The sequence below is a fragment of the Porites lutea genome, chromosome 13 (assembly GCF_958299795.1).
Source record: "Porites lutea chromosome 13, jaPorLute2.1, whole genome shotgun sequence".
In the NCBI taxonomy this organism is placed as follows: Eukaryota; Metazoa; Cnidaria; class Anthozoa; order Scleractinia; family Poritidae; genus Porites; species Porites lutea.
In genome coordinates, this window is record NC_133213.1 from 228,639 (window position 1) to 246,505 (window position 17,867).

The 17,867-nt window shown below is 39.3% G+C and overlaps 2 protein-coding genes across 2 annotated transcripts; both read right to left on the reverse strand.

The window, feature by feature from the left end:
• Positions 1-2,003: 2,003 nt before the first annotated feature.
• LOC140923523 (galactosylceramide sulfotransferase-like) lies at positions 2,004-5,431 on the reverse strand. Its single transcript, XM_073373604.1, has 3 exons — positions 5,366-5,431; positions 4,971-5,053; positions 2,004-3,182 (listed from the first exon to the last, which is right to left on the reverse strand). Exons 1-3 carry the CDS (start codon positions 5,429-5,431, stop codon positions 2,108-2,110), a joined length of 1,224 nt encoding a protein of 407 aa, XP_073229705.1. The 3' UTR covers positions 2,004-2,107.
• A 568-nt stretch (positions 5,432-5,999) lies between these two features.
• LOC140922255 (uncharacterized) lies at positions 6,000-17,676 on the reverse strand. Its single transcript, XM_073372253.1, has 21 exons — positions 15,974-17,676; positions 14,481-14,549; positions 14,238-14,315; positions 13,967-14,060; positions 13,224-13,421; positions 12,601-12,759; positions 12,454-12,493; positions 11,980-12,045; positions 11,452-11,583; positions 10,695-10,742; positions 10,507-10,560; positions 9,992-10,134; positions 9,528-9,899; positions 8,984-9,079; positions 8,567-8,611; positions 8,121-8,228; positions 7,848-7,932; positions 7,619-7,738; positions 7,284-7,364; positions 6,868-7,112; positions 6,000-6,452 (listed from the first exon to the last, which is right to left on the reverse strand). The coding sequence occupies exons 1-21, from the start codon at positions 17,073-17,075 to the stop codon at positions 6,314-6,316; spliced, it is 3,474 nt and encodes a 1,157-aa protein (XP_073228354.1). The 5' UTR covers positions 17,076-17,676; the 3' UTR covers positions 6,000-6,313.
• Positions 17,677-17,867: the final 191 nt, after the last annotated feature.

Genomic DNA, 17,867 nt, shown 5'->3' on the forward strand with positions numbered 1-17,867 from the left:
TTTTTGAAAAACACGAAACCAAGAAACTTCAGGAAAACTCATAAACCCTATTACACGGTAGAAATACGTCCAGCTTTTACTGAACATGCATTAATCTTATTCAATAAGATGCAAATAAATACGAAAAAGTAACAGATGGATTTCCATTTTAGTAATGAGCTGACGGTTAAAAGCTTACAGTTTTTCGTTTAAGAAGTTTAGTTTTGTTAGCGATCAGCTAATCCATACCTAAAACTGTGTTAAGTTTTGAAAAGAACAGATGCAGAAAGCGTCAAAAAGTCCAGAAATAGCCCAGCTTACCTTTAAAATAAGAACCTAAAGAGTCGTTGACTAATGAAAAGAGCAAAATTGTAAAAACAGTAGTTGAGCAAAGTGATATTTTCTGCTTATTGTTCGTTCGCCGCTTTTCCCCTGTCTGTTCCGACATTTTTCCTTACCCAGTGTTGAACCAATTCAGTCTTCACGTGAAAGATATTACCCAATCAAAATCCACAAATAGCACGCGCCAACTCTGGGCTAAAATGGCGCGAAAATACTTTCCACTTGTAGCCACCGGGGTGGGCGGGAAGGTTACAGAGAAAAAGCCCCCTTTTTAACGACCTTTACGTTCCGTCTTTAATTCTTAATAAAATATTATTATAGACAAACTTTATACTAATACTTCCCAGGAAATTTAACCTGAGGCCTTTTCGCTCAGCTAGCCTTACAAACCGGTCGAGAATAATCTATAAAACAGCAAAGAAAAAAGGCTAACAGTGCGGGTTTCCTGATATTTTTGGACATTTTATCTTCTTTTTTCTGCGGCCACTGAATGAAGCCTGAAGTAGAATGTTGTCACAAATATAGGTAGAAGTAAAGCGATTACAGTTAGAAATTTTATACATCGGAGATTTTGGATGAAACAGTTTCTTTATCTGATACCATGTGGAAAGACGGCATGACTTAGCCGATAGCGGATAGATTTTCGTACCTACACGAAAAGCTGTCCGGCGTAGCGTAAACACCTATCCGATATGTCATTCTTCACATTAGAGATAAGCGCGCGGCCAGGCGCCGCCTCGCGCTGAAATCACCGTTCTTACATAAACAAAAGTCCTGCCCGGGATGGTTTTCGTGCTGGCATAAAAGTTATTCGCCATCCGGTAAGGTGGATTCATTTGTAGCGTACAAGAAGTTTTTTCCACTGGGATATCTCGCTGGTTTTGCTCATCCCATCGTACAAATACGAACTATAAGAGTCCAAAGGTTCCGATCTCGAAGAGCTGAAACGACAAACTCTTAGACTCTGAAATATCGGGGTATAGAACAGCACCCTCTCTTTCGTTCATTTTGTAACTCAGCAGGATTTTGACGACAGAACAGGTAATGTCAAAGTTTCAACTTACCAAACATGACGATGAAAACGTGAAAATGTTGATAACGAAATGACTTTGCGTTCGTTTTAACATCATTAAAATTATTCCACTTCACTAAATTTGTTTTGAGTAGAGCTGAGTGGTGAACGATTTTTCCTCAGTAGAGGTGATTTTACGGAGCACTTTCAAGTTTAAACAGAGAAAGAAAAAATTGTTGTCGCTTTGTGCTCATGTCCTCTTTGGAATGAAGAATTGCATATCGTAGTTGCTGCAGGACGCACGGCAAGAGAAATGTACAGTAATCAGAAAGTGTGCAGCACGTGCAGAGTTGTTTTCGTGCTCATTAAGGTCACCGCTATGTTTTATGTTTCATTGTTTGAGAACATATGGAAACGTAAAGATTAATGGTTTTGCAGGAAAATGAGGTTCTCACCAGGACAGATCTTGTAACAAGGTGGTCATATGATGGGGTTCCCCTGTCAAAAAAACCGGTTTAAAAGGCGGTAAAGTGGTGAACGACTGCGCATGCTCTTCCATCTCAAACTTTGATAACTGACAGAATTAAACATTTGCCCTCATTTTGTTAACAGTTGATCATTTATTTAAAAGAAACTTAATTTAAGTAGCTTAATTAAAACCTGTGTACTTGCTTTATAAAACAGAAAAGGTTTTTAACTTTACTTTATTTTTTAAAGTGGCAAATTTTTATACAAGGCTTTCAGGTCTGTCGTTGGCTGGATTCAACTTATCTTTTAGTTCAACTTAGGAATCCAGTGCTTAAAATATTCCCAGAGTGTGTTTGTTTGTTTCGTGGTAGCAAGCAACCTTTTCTGTTTGTACCTAAAATAACCTAGGTATCTTATTTCATTCCAAGTCATTTTCTCGCAAGTTGTTTTTAATGGCTCAGTAAGATTCTGACGAGCGTGAAATCCCTTTATACCGGTATCTTGGTAACTTTCATCGTTTTCTGAGACTGACTCCAAACAGATATCACGCATAACTTCGTTGTTTATTTTCAGATCATTAACATCCCGGAAAAAATCTTCGTCTTGCTCGTTTAACTTCTGCAAAAACACGTCCCTAAAATATTCGTAAAGGGCAGTATCGGCTCTATTCCATTGATGAATTTTTTTGGCCAGATCAGATGAAATATTTCTTCTTTCTGATTGGTGCCTTTGATTAAGGTTAAAGTGTATCATGTCTTCTGTAGTCCAGCAAAGAAGGTTTTTCAACATCACCATAGACTCTTCAAAATATTCTGTCAAGAGCACTAGATCAAATTCATTGTCGAGTCTCTGAATAGCTGCTTGAATCTTTGCTGAGTCATCAAAATCACTACTTTTCATTCCCAGGTCAAAGAACATACCATTTCGAATAAGTTTCAAGCGATCGCTGTTTATTCTGAGATCCTTCGTCAATACATAGTTCACTAAAACATCATTTGGGCTGTCGAAGAACGTCTCTAAAGGATCTGTTTCATTTGATATTCCCAATATATCGCTAAACTCCATGTATGAGAAAGTGGACTCAAAATGCCTGACTGGGTCCCGTAAGATGGTAACATACACCGTGTCATTTGGCATCACCCGCTCCAGGACTGCGCGGTTATAACGCGCATGACTGCAAAGCATGTTGGGTTTAGTGTGGTTATAGTGAATCATATAATCTTCATGAAATAACCAAGGCCATCCAAGACGGTTGTATTTTTGAGTTGGGACAACAAATACAAGATTGTTTTTGTCTCCAAACCGGTTTAAAATGTTCGTTACCGTACTGCTGCCTGTTTTGTGCGTCTTAAGGAAAACGACGTTCTTTTTAGGCGAACACCTAAAAATAATAATATAATAAGAGGCTGTAAAGTTCAAACTATGTAGCACGTAATTTCTCGCGTTTGGGAATTCACGCATTTTTCATTAGTCGGGTACGTGGGGGATGTTACATCCTACCTTCTTCATAACATGGTTTTACATGCTGTTAAGTAGTATTTGAGCTATCGTTTATAAGGCGTACGCCGCAGGACATGGTCACTCCGGCAACGGCACCTCTCTAAAGCTGGTCTAAAGCCACGTCCACTCGTATCCGGCTATTTTTGAATCCGCAACTTTTTCTCTCCTGATACGGCTTCCGTCTACACGTATCCAGTGAATCTGGCAAACAAATCCGCCACTTTTTGAATCCGCTCTCCAGAGTAAAGATTTTTGAATGCGCTATGAATCCGAGATCGTATTGACGCTAAATCGACTAAATCCGGATACTTTTTTAGCCAGTGACGTAACAAGATTGAGCCCAGTTCTTTAGAGCCAGACGCAAATTTCGCGCTCTTTGCGACGCGTACGACGCGTACTCTGTTGCCAATATCAGCGGGGCTCTTGCGCGCGGAGCACCATTGATAAGAAAATTTGGTTGTGACGTAATCGTCCGTCCCTTCATGTAAGCTGATGTAACATTTTGCATTTCAAGCACCTCTCTCGTTTCGGCGGTAAATCGCATGGCCACCCGGACTTTTAGAGGGAGAGAAAAAAAAGCAAAAACAAAAAAACAAAACCAAACTGCCAAGTCTTTCTTTTGACTAAATCCTAATGTCTACATTAACGTAGATCACAGGGAAAGAGCTAGAGCGAGAAATAAATAAAAAAAACAACTGAGACCAATATAACTGGAAGAAAAACATGAAAATTTTATAGCGGCGGTGTGAAAATGAGAAATGCTAGCAGCCACCAAGGTGAAAATAGGAATACAACATTTCCTCCACAAAACGTGTAACTAGGAAGTTTCTGGAAGTTTCTCGTTTTAATCGTGCAAAGCAACGGCAAGGAAGTGTGCTACACGTGCAAAGTTTTTTTTTTCTAATTAGAAAAAAGTGTGCGGCACGTGCAAAGTTTATTTTTTTGCTTATTAGAAAAAAGTGGGCTGCACGTGCAAAGTTGTTTTTTCGCTAATTAGACCTATTGTCGTTGTTTTTTACCGTTCTCGTTGTCTTCACCGTTTCTTTAGGATTATATGATTTTATATTTAGAGTAAACTATAAATATTAAAGAGAGCTTCGCTTTTAGCCCTGACTAAATCTACATATTATCAGGGGAGTGCCCAGTTGTTCAATGGCCAATTAGCGCTAACCCAGCGTTAAAACTAAACCCGGGTTCTTTTGCTTTTGTTCAAAAGCATTTTCCCGGATAATTTTCTCTCTACATTTTAGAGCATCCAATCATCAAATTGTAGGCAAAAAGAATAAAACTGAATTTGCTTCTCAAGCCTTCATATCTGAAATCAAATTTCGCACTGACCCTGTTTTGAGCAACCCGGCCTAGCTGGGTCTTAGAGTGAATGCGGATACGTGTGGACGCGGAAATTTTTGAATCCGGAAAGAAAAAGTTGCGGCTTGAAAAAGATATATCCAAAGAGTATCAGCTTTTGTTTTATGAATTGTGTCATATATTGTATATTATGTCCACTACATGTCCAGCATGTTTTATTGTCGAAATAGGAATGCTACTGCGTAAGTTTTGTTCCAGTGTCATTACGTTAAACAAAGAAAGACCTGTTGGCCTTTTTGAAATTAATCGTAAGAAAGGGTTGATAACTTTCTGATCTCCCTGCAGTTTAATGTTTACTTACCCTCGTCCATCACGTGCTTCGTTTTCAAGTAACATCTGCCCTGTAAATGGAAGATCTCCTTTGCCGAAAGAGAACGGGTCGAACTTTAAGTAAAAAACAATGAAATAGAAACAGCAGTTTATGATAACCAAACTGAGGACACATTTTGACAGCCGTTTGCGAATCATCTCTTTCTGCTCTTGAAAACATATGACTATAGACATATTACGCCAACTTCCAAAGAGGCCCGTAAGTATTGCAGAATCCCCAAATTTAAAATGTCCTTGCTTGTCATGAAAACCCTGAGGTTCGCATATCAAATATTTTGCGGCGTTAGACGTGAACTTGGTTGTTAACCGGTTAGAACAAAAACGAGTCACCACATGATATTACTCAAGTTGCCAACCTTCATTTACGATCGTGCGCCACTGCCTTCGCTTTCCCACTCTTTGCGATTGTGTAAACTTTCCACAGATAACCATAGCGGCTTTCAAAATTAGCCTTTCAAGATTTGTTTGGTTAGATAATTTCTAAATGAGAAATTGCGCATGCGTCAATGAAATGGAAGGGCATGAAAAGTCAACAGGTTTATATTGGGCGGTATTCACCTGCCACACCTGCTAAACTAGCCAATCATATCCTGGTTCCGAAACAACATTTTTAAAATGGTATCGAGAAATTCAATATATTGTTTAGACAATGTGTTCTTTAATCTATCCTAGCTCTTCAAATCATAACCAATAACGACCGAGAACTGAAACGCGTTTGTGCCATTGATTTCTTTAAGCAAAATATGGTAGAGCCATAATGTACATAATAAAAAGCACCACAATTCAGTAGCTTTTACAGACAACTCACCTAAGCGACATCTCTTTAAGACGGACACCTGAACAAGGTTCCTGTCGTTCTTCAGCAATTTTGTTTGACTTTCTACAAGACAGACAATTTGCGGGTTCCAGCAGTGTTCAGTTTAGAGAGAGTTTACTGTAATTGAATGGAAACCAACGACTGAAGCCCTTCTTTTTTCTGAGTATTAAAGACGCATCACGCTTATCAAGAAAACAATCTACTTTATTGTAGTTTTATAAATATATTACAGATATTGAAGGGTGTCACGTGATAAAAAAGGTTTCTCTGCCTGTTCAGTCGGCAAAGAGTTTGATTTAAACACTTTTTTGATTTCAAAAACAGAAAGCTAAAAAACGAAGAAAATTCTTTTGATTTAAATACAAGAAGAAAATATCTTTCTCTTTATTGCAATAGTCCACGTCTAGCAGACATAAATAAAATTTAATTTTCTTTATCTTTCTCTTTCTCTTTAAATTTTTATTTATTTCTTTAAATTTTCGTTCTGTCAGCCCACGTTACCACGCAGATGTTTGCACTCTCCGATGCTCGGGAATTGTCTCGTTCGATGCCACCCATTTTCTTGTGTGCATAGGAAATGGAGAGTCAATTGACAAACCAAGATTAACAAAACTCGCAGCAGAACTACTACCACCCCTACAAGAAAAGTATGAGTACTATTAGTAAAAGACCTTTAGTGGGTATCTGCGTTTGAAGCGTTTGCTAGCGCATTCATGTGATGTCTCACTGCCACAAACAATGAGGAAACATCCCTACACTTATTGCACATGTTACCCTGCATAACCGCGTCCTGTACGAGCGCGGATTCCTGCGTACATTTGCGCCGAAAGCCACACCAACGTTGCTTTTTGAATTGGCCATTTGCACATCTCCCATCCCCCCCCCCCCCCCACTTCCCCGAATTTTTCATAACGTTTGTTTTTCATTTCTCCTGGGTATTACAGTCGTCCACGAGAAATTGAAGACGATGCTTGTGCAAAATGGAGGGGGGGCGGGGGGGAGAGACAAGGTGCATTATAGAAGATGAGCGAAAGCAGACCTTTAACCTTACCTGATTTCAATCGAAGCAGAGCTTACAGACCCAACAGTATTGGCAGAATCGAGTCTTGTACTACTCTGAAAGACTTCAACTTCACCTACTAATGGACTTTTGGATAATGCACGCTGTGTAATCTTCACACCACCTATTTCTCCACCCCAGGCTGCTCTCGGGCCGGATCGACCGCGCGTAGGGCTCAGGCGGAAGTCTGATGGGAGAGATTTTCCTTCCAAAGCGTCTTTTCTTGACCTCATGATCTACAATAAAACAATAATGACAGATTACATACTTGAAATCGAGTACTACGCAAGTCGTCAAAGGATCACACTCCAGAACAACCAACATTTAGCAGCTGTAAGATAAAATAGGATATCTTGAAGTTGCGGTGCTCTAACGCATTACTTTTTTTAATAACATGGTAGTCATACCTGTTTGAGAAAATCTTTCTTAGCATTTCCATAGCCGTTGAATATATGATCAGCAAACAGAAGCCTACCCCCAGTGTACATCTGCAAAAGAAACAAGCACACTAAACAGTTAATAGTGCAACAGTTAATAACTCTCGCTAAAATGAATACAGTCAGTAGCGCTTGCAGTGCGGAACTGTGGCGGCAAACTGTAATGCAAACTTCATAAAGCCCGGGGTTAATTACGACAGAAAGGGCGTTCTTTCGAATTTGTGTGGTATGCTCGTTTCACATCCTCAAGGCTCTTTCAACTTCTTCTACCTTGCTTAACTAAAATCATGTCGTTCACTACTTACCAAAAACAGTCCTGGTACAGCGTTATGTCTTCTGAGGAGTAGGGGCTGGGACTGATCAGCACATCCAAGTGAGGCTGACGAGATGTCGTAACGCACCAAGCGGAATGGATCATTTTGGGCCTGTTGATAAAAAGCGGAAAAGCTCCCTTTAAGTATAGCAGTTCCTTCCCCTGATGTCATTAAGACATCAAGAGCAATTTTAAACACTACTGTCTTAACATATGATTACCTGAACACAAGGCAGAGATCGATTGCGGTTCTTTTCATGAAATAGTTGATCCAGCATACTGTCACAGGGGTTTGCATCAGGATAGCTGGGAAAACAACAAAGAGGATATAAATATATCTCAAGAATAACCAAACAACATGAATAAAAATAAATGAAAGTCGCCGGTAAAACTTTATACTGAGAGAAGTGAAGCATCGAAGTCACTGCGATGCCGTGCGGGAGATGTAATCTAAGCCCGGGTGTCATCTTGCTTGTTAATTTAACAATTCTTACAGTGATGAAGTGACGCTGACCACGAGGAGCTGTGTGCGAGGAACATGGTCGGTAATAAATGCATCGTATTCTAGGTCCGTGACAAGCGGGATTTTACGACGATCACATCTGCAAAAAATGAGAGCACACGGTTACAAATTGACAATGAAAACAAAATTAAATCGTGAAGCTATCAAGAAATATTTTTCTATGGCAAGGAATACTAAATAGCAACCTCGTCCCCAGGGCTTTTCCCTTAAAAAATGTTTGGGTGGGCCCCACCCAATTTTTAAGAGAAAAGCCCTGGGGACGAGGTTGACTAAATAGGCAATATAACGCGTCACATGCCCAAAGCAATGTCAAGTACAATGCGCGGTCTTGCGTAAAGGAGATTCTAGTGGAACAGATTTAAAAACAATAGAGGTAAAATTTTTAACAATGACTCGACCTAGTTTGAGATACCTTACCTGCATTGAGGATCCTTTTCTCCCCTCATCTCGGCTCTCAGAGCGCTGAACACCAGGTTAAGGCAGGGTAACAGAGAGATCATGGAGTAGAACTTAAATTCATACAATTCAACGCACGACTAACCTAAGTGCCAGATACTTTCATGCGCGGTTTCCGGTTGCGGTCAAGTCTTTATGGGGACCCGCTCGTGATTTCTGTCGCCGCCCCGAGATCTGTCGGTCTGCGGCCGGCAGCGAAGCATCCAGCGGCACGCGAGGAAAAACTTCTGGTACCCAGTAACGCACGCGGCAGTCTTGTGGCGAAGGCACAAGATCAAAAGGGTGATCTGTGAGGCCCGATGTATTGTTGGGCTTAACTAAACCTCAAGAAGGACGAAAACGACAACGGCAACAAATTATTGATTTATTAAAGGATACACAGGGCAACCACACCTGGGAGGCGTGGAAGCACGTGCCTGCTGTATCACCCCACAGCGGAACGGTGTCCGTGAGTTGGCCACTGTTGGACTATAGCTAGGAGAAAAATAAATGGTTTAATCAACTGGGCTGACGAAGTAGCCTGAATTTCAGACATATCTTCGAGTCGCGTACATCTCATGTACGACTCGAAGATATGTCTTAAATTCAGGCTACTGATGAAGTCAATTTACCAGGTTAAAAAGATTGAAAAGCTGGCATTTCAAGCACTTGCCCTTCTTCATGATAAATCCAAAGAACGTTCAAAAGATCAACATACGACGGTCAGTAAATGGCAAAATAAGCTAAAGATCTCATCTTTGCACTTTACCTATTCTATAAACAAATTTAACCGAGCCTTTTTCAGCTTCTGCTCCCTTAGTCAAACTCAGAGCACCATTCCACCTGATGTATTATCTGAGAGCATATCATGCAGGTCAGTCAATAGTTCTAAAAGCTGCGTATCCATGTACTGCGAAGTTGAACCTCATGTAGAAGTACTCACCCAGATATTGCTGAGGTGGCTTTACTGGCAATTCTTGATCCCAGCATCTCACCAGTGGGTACTTCAATTGTAACACCTTTGATATCTTCTCCTCTTACTCCAATCTTTGCTTTCTCCGCGGAGCTATGCGGACGAATACGAAACTGTACACTTGGACGGTCCCGAGATGTTCCCTGACGGTGAGACACAGGAGGGGCCGACGGAGATCGCCGAAAAATGCTCTTTGCTGCCTGGACCGCGGAAGGAAGGGCACCGGGCATGGATCGAGCAGAGTGAGACATGGAGCGACGCTTAGCACGTGAAGAGATGCGGAAAGGGGGAGATATACCGACAGCGACTCGGTAATGTTCCATCCAGTCATAGATCAAACCCCTGAAACAAAAGTGTTTTGTAGTATAAGTTATCCTGGATCAAAACCCCAACCCCATTCTTAAAGGGTGACTTTGTTGTTAATCTTCTCTTACTTGACTTTACGTTGCAGTTTTAAAAGATCCATCTGCCATGGCGCATCCAGATCCAACTCTTTTCTCTCAGGAAATTTCTCCTCTAACTCCTGTAGGCGCTGTTCAAGCAACTCCTCACTAATGGTTTCTACATGTTTCAGTTTCTGTTGGATATAATGGAGTCAGTAACGGTTCAGATACACACAAGGACTGGAGTGAGAAGGGTTCAGTAGTAAACAGTGGGAAAGACCGAAGCTTTGATCTTGATGTCGGAGGGTTGAAATTTACGATCACACAAATCTCGCCACGAATCCCCTTTCTACGTGTGCTAGAAAGCAGACGCAAGTACTGACAAAAGAGGAAGGAGAAAGGAGTAATTTATTAAAAGTATCGAAAAATACATTAGACCAATTGAAGCATGACTTACGAGAAAAATGTTATATGCGATTGAATAGCTCCAAATTTCACAACCTTAAAGCCGTGCACCAGTGAAACAATGTTTATTTTCGACAAAAAAAAAATAATAATAAACCCACCTGCGTCCGCCGCCTTCTCTTTTCTTCTCTTTTCTTCACTTTTGGCTTCATTGACTTAAAATACAAAGAACAAAAATCACTTGGATTTAATCAGATGTCATTTGTGTTGCAACCCATTCACTAACAGTGAAACAAGGAATTATACAAGTTAGAATAATTTTAAAAAGTTAACAAACTAGACTATTTACCTGTAGCGCTGCATTTGAAGAAAATTTCGTAGATGTCTGCAGATAACCCTGAAATCGCACAAGAAAAAAAAACAAAGATTAATTGTACAAATAGAAACCAAACAGCTGGAACTTGTATCTTGGGCTTCTTATCAGGAAAACTGATGAAAGTTCAAGTGGCTTACAGAGTTTTCCTCGTATGACGGGTTTTGAATAAGTGATGTTACGCTAGCCAGTATCCAGTTCGAGCGTTTTTTCAATGTTTCGTTATCAGTACCTACAATATTCTGTGTGGGTGATTAAACTCAGATGACACATCGGTAACTCAGTTACTTTATGCGCGTCTAAGCTTGCGTCCTTGATGAATTCACTAGGTAACAGCGAGATTGGATTTGGTTCGCACGAAAAGGTCACATGAAACAAAAAAAACTTGCTAGAAGGTAAACGAAAAGCAGTGTGGAAAGTAAAACAAAGAGATTACAACATTCAAAAAGCTAATACCCTTTCTTTTCTAGCCTGTGTACAGACGCTCCCCTCCCCTCAGGTTTTTTCTGAGGGGAGGAGGGGAGGTGGGGCGTCTGTACACAGGCTATTCTTTTCAAAGCCCCACTGTATTGTTTGCCCTCCAGCAAGGTGCTTTTGTACCATGTGACCGTTTTATGCAAAGGACCCATTTGAGCTGTAAGTACTTTAACGCTTACATGCAGACTTCAAGTGACGCTGCTCATCCTGTTGGGACAACACTGACCACACCTATACCACGCCTACATATACTTACCAACTCTGTTAGTTTAACTGGTTTTGCTCCTTGTGCCATTCCAACAGGAAACTTAGTTGTCTCATTCTGACAGTTGAAATACAGTGTTATCCCGACTTGGCTGACGCAACGGAGAGATATGAAGTTATTTAGCTGTAAGAAAACAGGGAATCAATCTCATCATGATCAGAGTTTAATTTCTTGTGGGCATTGTGCAAGAAGGAAGTGAGATTATTAAGCAATTTTTCTTTCTTCAAATTGCTAACTCACAGAATCTAGCTTTATCGGAAAATAAGTCAGGGTATGGACTGGTGGTTAACACTAATGTCAACTCACCACAAATCAGCATTGTAAGATTTCAGCCATTTGATCTAAAAATATTCACATCATTTTTACAAAACCAAGTTTCCTTTAAGTAAAAGCTTACTGATGCCACAGCAGAGATTACTTTAAGAAATTTGAATTGGAGGCAAAATAGACAGCAGTTATCAGCTGCTGTTTCATAAAAGCACCTCTCAGTAGTTCATGATAATTATATGGAGTGCTTACCTGTACTACAACAGTTGTTTGAAGTCTTCCAAGAGGCCATTTCCACTTCTGTTCCACTTTGCCATCCTGAACACAATCAACAGTCCATTATCAAAAATATTAGAAAAATACATGCGCAGAACCTCAAGAACCTTGGGGGGACAGGTAGCACGTAAAATGATAAAGATGGAAGGGTGGAAGTTAAGAGAGAGAGAGAGTAAATTGTGTAACCGAGAAAGGTGGGTTTCACCACCAGCTCCAATACTTTTTAGTATTGGAAGCTGAGATATACTCAGTCTCCCCTAGGTTGGAGTTAATTTGTACTCAGCTGGCTTTGAGTATGAAGTATGTATTGACTATGTATGATATAAAATCAGCCAGACTGAATCCAAGGAATATAAAGCATCTCATACATACTGAAGAACTCTGTTTGCTGGGAAAACATATGAACACGAAAGAAAACTGTGAAAAAGTAAAAATTCTACTTCTACTTACATCCTCCATGACAGCTCCAAATTTAGTGGTTGAAACAAATCTATCAAAGAAGATGAAACACAGTCAGGTTCAAAGGTGTGGGACTGTCTAACTGGTAGCTGCAAGATTCATCAGGGAATTAATCACCTAATATCCTTCTATTATTACCTAATGCTTCCATTCTTGTGGAAACAGCAGCCTTGTCCTGCTGGAACAAAAATTGCTAACATTGGATTGTCAACAGAGTCTCCATACACTATAGTGTATCTCCCAGCAATATTAGGACCAGGGTATATGGCACATATAGCCACTCTGCCAGAAGGGTAGCTGAAAACAGTTGCGTTAAAGAATACAAAACTTTGAATAATAACAAGATGGTGACAACAAATACAGTAACAAGGATACTACTGAGTGCCTCTATTAGGCAGATTAAGCAAAGAAAATGCAATGACAGTGATAATTGTGAGTGTAAAGAGCAGCAAATTGAACACTGGAAGTTGAGTTCACCAGGTCCTTTTGTGATCTCATTGAAAATACAGCATTGTCTTTGCTAAATCTGCCTACTAAAATCACAGGAAGGGACATAGTCTTTGATGAAACTTGGGAAAGATCTTGTGAATTCTTAGAGAAAAGAACAGACTGGTGGGTTTCTGGCCTTTAATTTCTAAGCTCTAACAAAGCCGTGCCTACACAAACAAAAAGGAAAAGGAATAATATTTCCCCCACTGACCAAGGTCTGGTTACATCAGGGATACGATACCGGTAGCGTTTTTGTACTTTATAAAAGATACTAGCAATAAGAGGTGCCATCTGGTAAGCTGGTGAGAAACTTTGGTCTCTTGTCCTCATCTGAGAGGTTCTTCCACCTCTTGGCCCATGACACACCCTTCTTGTACTTCATAGCAGCTTCCCTCTGAGTGTCTCCATAGTATTTAGTAACTAGAGGGCCATCTACACCAAGTTCCTTTGCTTTCTCGTTCATCTCTTCCCTGTAAAAAGTTATGAGAAAAGCAGTGATAAAATTAACAATCGTAAATACTACTAATAAAAATAACATACAGTAAAACTTCCACTAATGGCCACCTCTCCAAAATGACCATTTTATTTGGTGGGCGATCCATACATCAATCCTCTTTTGAACAGCAACTTTCTTCGCTCCCCAAGGTGGCCATTGTGGAGAGGTTCAACTGTAATCATAATAATTTTCAATAATAATAATAATAGTGATTATAATAATAATGTACTAATGATGATAATAGTAATAACGATTATCATAATGATGATGATGATGTAAATAGTAATATTTACAATAACACTGATGGGTTTTACTCTGATCCTGTAACAAAATCTTTTTTTAAGAAAATTTATTAAAATTGGAGCCTGGGTAACACTTGATTATGAACAGTCAAATGAAAGCAAAAGAACACCAAAGCTAATCAGCATTTATGAACAAGTTACACTAATAAATTAACATGGCATACACTGTGTCAGAGCTGGTATAATCCAATACATTATTATTTTATAGGAATCTTACTTTTCTCTTATAGCTTGCTGTAGCCTAGCTCGCGCCCATTCTAACAATGTTTGTCTTTCAAGGTCACTTGCACTATCTTGATGCAGAATCCAACCTGTCAAATACAACATTAACAAGGCAAACCATTAAAAAATTCATTTCATTAATAATAATAATAATAATAATAATAATAATAATAATAATATATCAAGTACATTTTCTGTATTTCCTCTCATGAAACACTTAATTTTTCTCAAAAATATATACATGTTTAAATTAATGTTAGTGTTACCTTTTTCCTCACAGGTTTTTGAGAGAAGAGAGAAGTTAATAACAGTTGGCTGCCCTGAGGTACCATGACCAGAATGAACTGAAACAAAACAAATGTAAACAATAATTAATTTATCAGCCAGTTGCTAGTTAGCCTACGAACAGCAGATGTATTTCCGGTCGTCGCTTGCTAGTTGCTAGTGTGTACACAGTGCATATTCCACTCACCACAAGCTAATAATTCAAAAACTTTTTTTCCACTCACCATCAGATAAATCTTTTTGATTTTCTTCATCCTCGTCAAAGTGACTTCCAGTTGCAGTTCTTCTTTTCTCTGAAGATATTATTTAAGCAATAGACCACACTTTCTATGGGTTTACCGGCATGATAACCCACGCGGGATGTTGGGAGAACACGAGAAAAGCTTGTAAATCACGAGCCGAAGGTGAGTGATTTACAAGCTTTTCGAGTGTTCTCCCAACATCCCATGGTTTGTTTACTACAGAAGTAGAAATTAATTGAACATCAGACTGTACGCAGCTGTATTTTGTTGAGTCGATCCGTAAGAATTTCATTGTTACAGACGGAACTGACAGCTATTGTAATGGAGGACTTCATTCACTTTTTATAAGCTGCAGTGGTTTGAGATCTGTTTTCTGGACTATTATGATCAAGAAATGCTGGGGTAACGACGTGGCTGCATTTGCGAAGTTGTCGCATGTAACTTTATATGCGCGTACAGCGACCGATGGAAATGTGTCAGTGGTGGAGAAAGGTTTCTTTGCCGTAGCCACATATTGGCGTAAATATTTGTCGATTCGTGAAGTCAGGTGGTTTGAGGTAGGTTATGGCATCGATATCACCGAATAATTTGTGCAAATGTTGGAAAAAACCGGCATGAAACTCTGACATCTTTCATCATCGTTGGCAGCTTGTTTACAACCTACAGCGGCAGATTTTGTACCATATCTTGATCAGAGATCTCTTTTTGGAACAATTTCTTTCATTAAGGCATTTAATTTTGACATAAAATAAATCAAGAATGCTAAAACTATCCGTTTTGTTGCTGGTTGGCACATGGGTAAGTTTTCCTAGAGACTTTCTACACCAGAAATTCACACAGTTATTGTCTTTCTCTGCGATTGGCATCGTCGTGAAATGTAGACTGTTTTCCAGCTTTGTACTTTATAACTTCTAAAGCTATGGCAGTAGCGAATTGTGAGGCTCAGTAATAAAATGTGGAAACCAACGTTTTTAATATTAAGAAGGGCTGGGTAAGTAACTTGTTCTGTTTTTTAGCCTTTCTAAAATCGTTGTTTGCAGATCAATAGCGGGTTTTGTTTATGGCTCGTGGTCCGGATGCCTTTTTCTATGGGTTTACCGGTATAATAAACCATAGGTTTTTGACCAATCAGATCACGCGTACTATCTCAGTTATTTTATAAATGAAAAATAAATCTTTCAGTGCTAACAATGAAGAAAAGAATTAAATAGCCCGATTTTTCGTTCATTAAATAACGGTCCGCGACAGTGGCACAGAACAAATAATAAAATTAAATAATTGACTTAATTTTCGCGGGAAATCGTGACAGGAAGTCATTCAAATGCTTTGCAGCTGCAAAGATGTTACTTAAGTCATGTAAATTTCGTAAAAATTGCATTGAAATTTACGAGTTCTGTTCGTATCGTATTCAAAATATTTTTTGACTTTTTAGAGAAGGGGAAATTAAACAATACACAAGTGAAATTATCACTTACCAGATGAAACCTTATCCGTAAATACCTTGAACCTTTCTAACCGAGTCTTAGAACGACTTGTAATGAACGAAAGTCGCGATGATGATTCACGACGGCTTGGAAACTCAGTATGACTCGTACTAAGGTCTGGAGTATTTACACCAAGAAGCGATTCTCTCCTGTGATCATCGGTAGAATCGATCTTTGAAGTAGACTCACCGACAGTTGATTGTTTTCGTTTAGTGAAATCTTTTGACTCGGATCCTTTAGGTGCAGATGCCTTAATATCATCATTTGTTTTGATTTGCTCTCCTGATACTGTACTTTTATCAGGACTCTTAGCCATATCTACATTCGTTTGTGAGTCACTCATGATACCCAGTCGTTTCTTTAAAATTGCCTGCTCTCTATAACTTGTCGTTTGCCATTCTCGGCGAACATACACAACATTGGCGGATAGTTCCTCGAAGTTTCCTCGCAGCTTCTTATGCAAATCGTCTGGTAGTGGGATAAAGACGCCTCCACTGCGAATAGTTTCAGAGATCAAACTTTGTTCTTCCTCGGGCACGGGTGTCGCAGATCTGCTATTAAAGTGACCACTACTAGACTGAACCTCTTCTAATTCTTCCAACTGTACCTCGTGTATGTGATCAATTAATCGTCCAAGTTGCGCTAACAGATTCGGTGCCGCGAATTTATTTTCCTCGAACAAGAACCTCTGTGTATCCTCCTCTTCGTCGTCTCCCTCTAGCTGCTCATAGCTCCTTATTGCTGGTGGTGAATGAACACCACGAGCTGCAATATCCGGTAAGTTAAACGGTTTTCCACCGTGAAATTTTTTTACACCTTCAAAATCAACATCTTGATCCTTACGAATCAGGCCTGCACGAGATGGCGACTCGGCTTCATTGTCTTTCTCGGCCACAGAAACCTTATTGAAGCCTTCTTTTCCTTCTCCAGCTTTTTGTTGTTGTTGTTTAAGATAAGCTTCGACTTTAACAGCTCCACTAAGTCCCGTGAGTCTTAATGAAAACGGCAACAGCTCTTGAGGTTTTCGATAGCGCTTGTATTTTCGACGTCTGAAACACTGATCGAAGAAGTAGAGATCCGTTTGTTGAGTCATAGGTTCTTTAGCGCGAGCATCGATTACGTCAAATATTCCAAAAAATATTTTTCAGTGCTTCCCTTTCTGAGAAAAGTCCAAAATATTTACGATCTTCTCCTTATAACATTGATAATAGTGAATATTAAAATTTAGTTACTTCTAATTGCTGTGAAGAGTCACTTTGGAAGCCAAGGTATGTTACCATGGTTCCGGTGAATAAATATTAAAATCCAGGACTGTTCTTTTAATTGATATGTACAAAGGTGGAGTAGTTTGAGATTTAATTAAGGTATGCAAAGCAAAGAAACAATATAACGGTGACAATGTGCGTTTATTCAAAAATCATGCGTGAAAAGAAGCTGACGGGTTAATAAAATATAATATAATAAGTAATAAAAACGGTCTGCCACCTTGCCCCTATAATGAGCAACGCTTTGCTGAATTAAAAAAAGTTCGGTAAGCTCATATTAAATAATCAATCGGGTGTTTTTTTTACTCCTAGAAGGAAAATTAATAGCCCATACGCTGTTCACTTGTCTGTTAAAATGGTAAAAATTCAAACTTCTTGATTCTATTCCATATTTTTTGGGGTCAAAGTGTCCCGCTAATATTTATTGATTTATTACTATACTTGTCTGTCACGTTTTACTTCAGTATGGAAAGGAGAATCCAATTTCCAGTAAAGAAAATAAAACGTTAAAAGGAAATTTGCCGCCCAAAAGTTCCAACGATTAATTTTAGGTTACAAAAACGACAACTACAAAACAAAATTTAAAAAAAACACCGGCTAAGGAATACGTTATTTAGGTC

What these genes read in the sequence shown, in the direction of transcription:
- LOC140923523 (XM_073373604.1), bottom strand. Translation starts at nt 5,431, where the DNA reads ATGGTTATCTGTGGAAAGTTTACACAATCGCAAAGAGTGGGAAAGCGA. An exon ending in GAAGGCAGTGGCGCACGATC is followed by an intron (nt 5,054 to 5,365) that starts GTAAATGAAGGT and finishes TTTTACTTAAAG; the next exon opens with TTCGACCCGTTCTCTTTCGG. An exon ending in GAAGCACGTGATGGACGAGG is followed by an intron (nt 3,183 to 4,970) that starts GTAAGTAAACAT and finishes TATTATTTTTAG; the next exon opens with GTGTTCGCCTAAAAAGAACG.
- LOC140922255 (XM_073372253.1), bottom strand. Translation starts at nt 17,075, where the DNA reads ATGACTCAACAAACGGATCTCTACTTCTTCGATCAGTGTTTCAGACGT. An exon ending in CAGCAAGCTATAAGAGAAAA is followed by an intron (nt 13,422 to 13,966) that starts GTAAGATTCCTA and finishes AACTTTTTACAG; the next exon opens with GGAAGAGATGAACGAGAAAG. An exon ending in TCTGCTTCGATTGAAATCAG is followed by an intron (nt 6,453 to 6,867) that starts GTAAGGTTAAAG and finishes CTTTTCTTGTAG; the next exon opens with GGGTGGTAGTAGTTCTGCTG.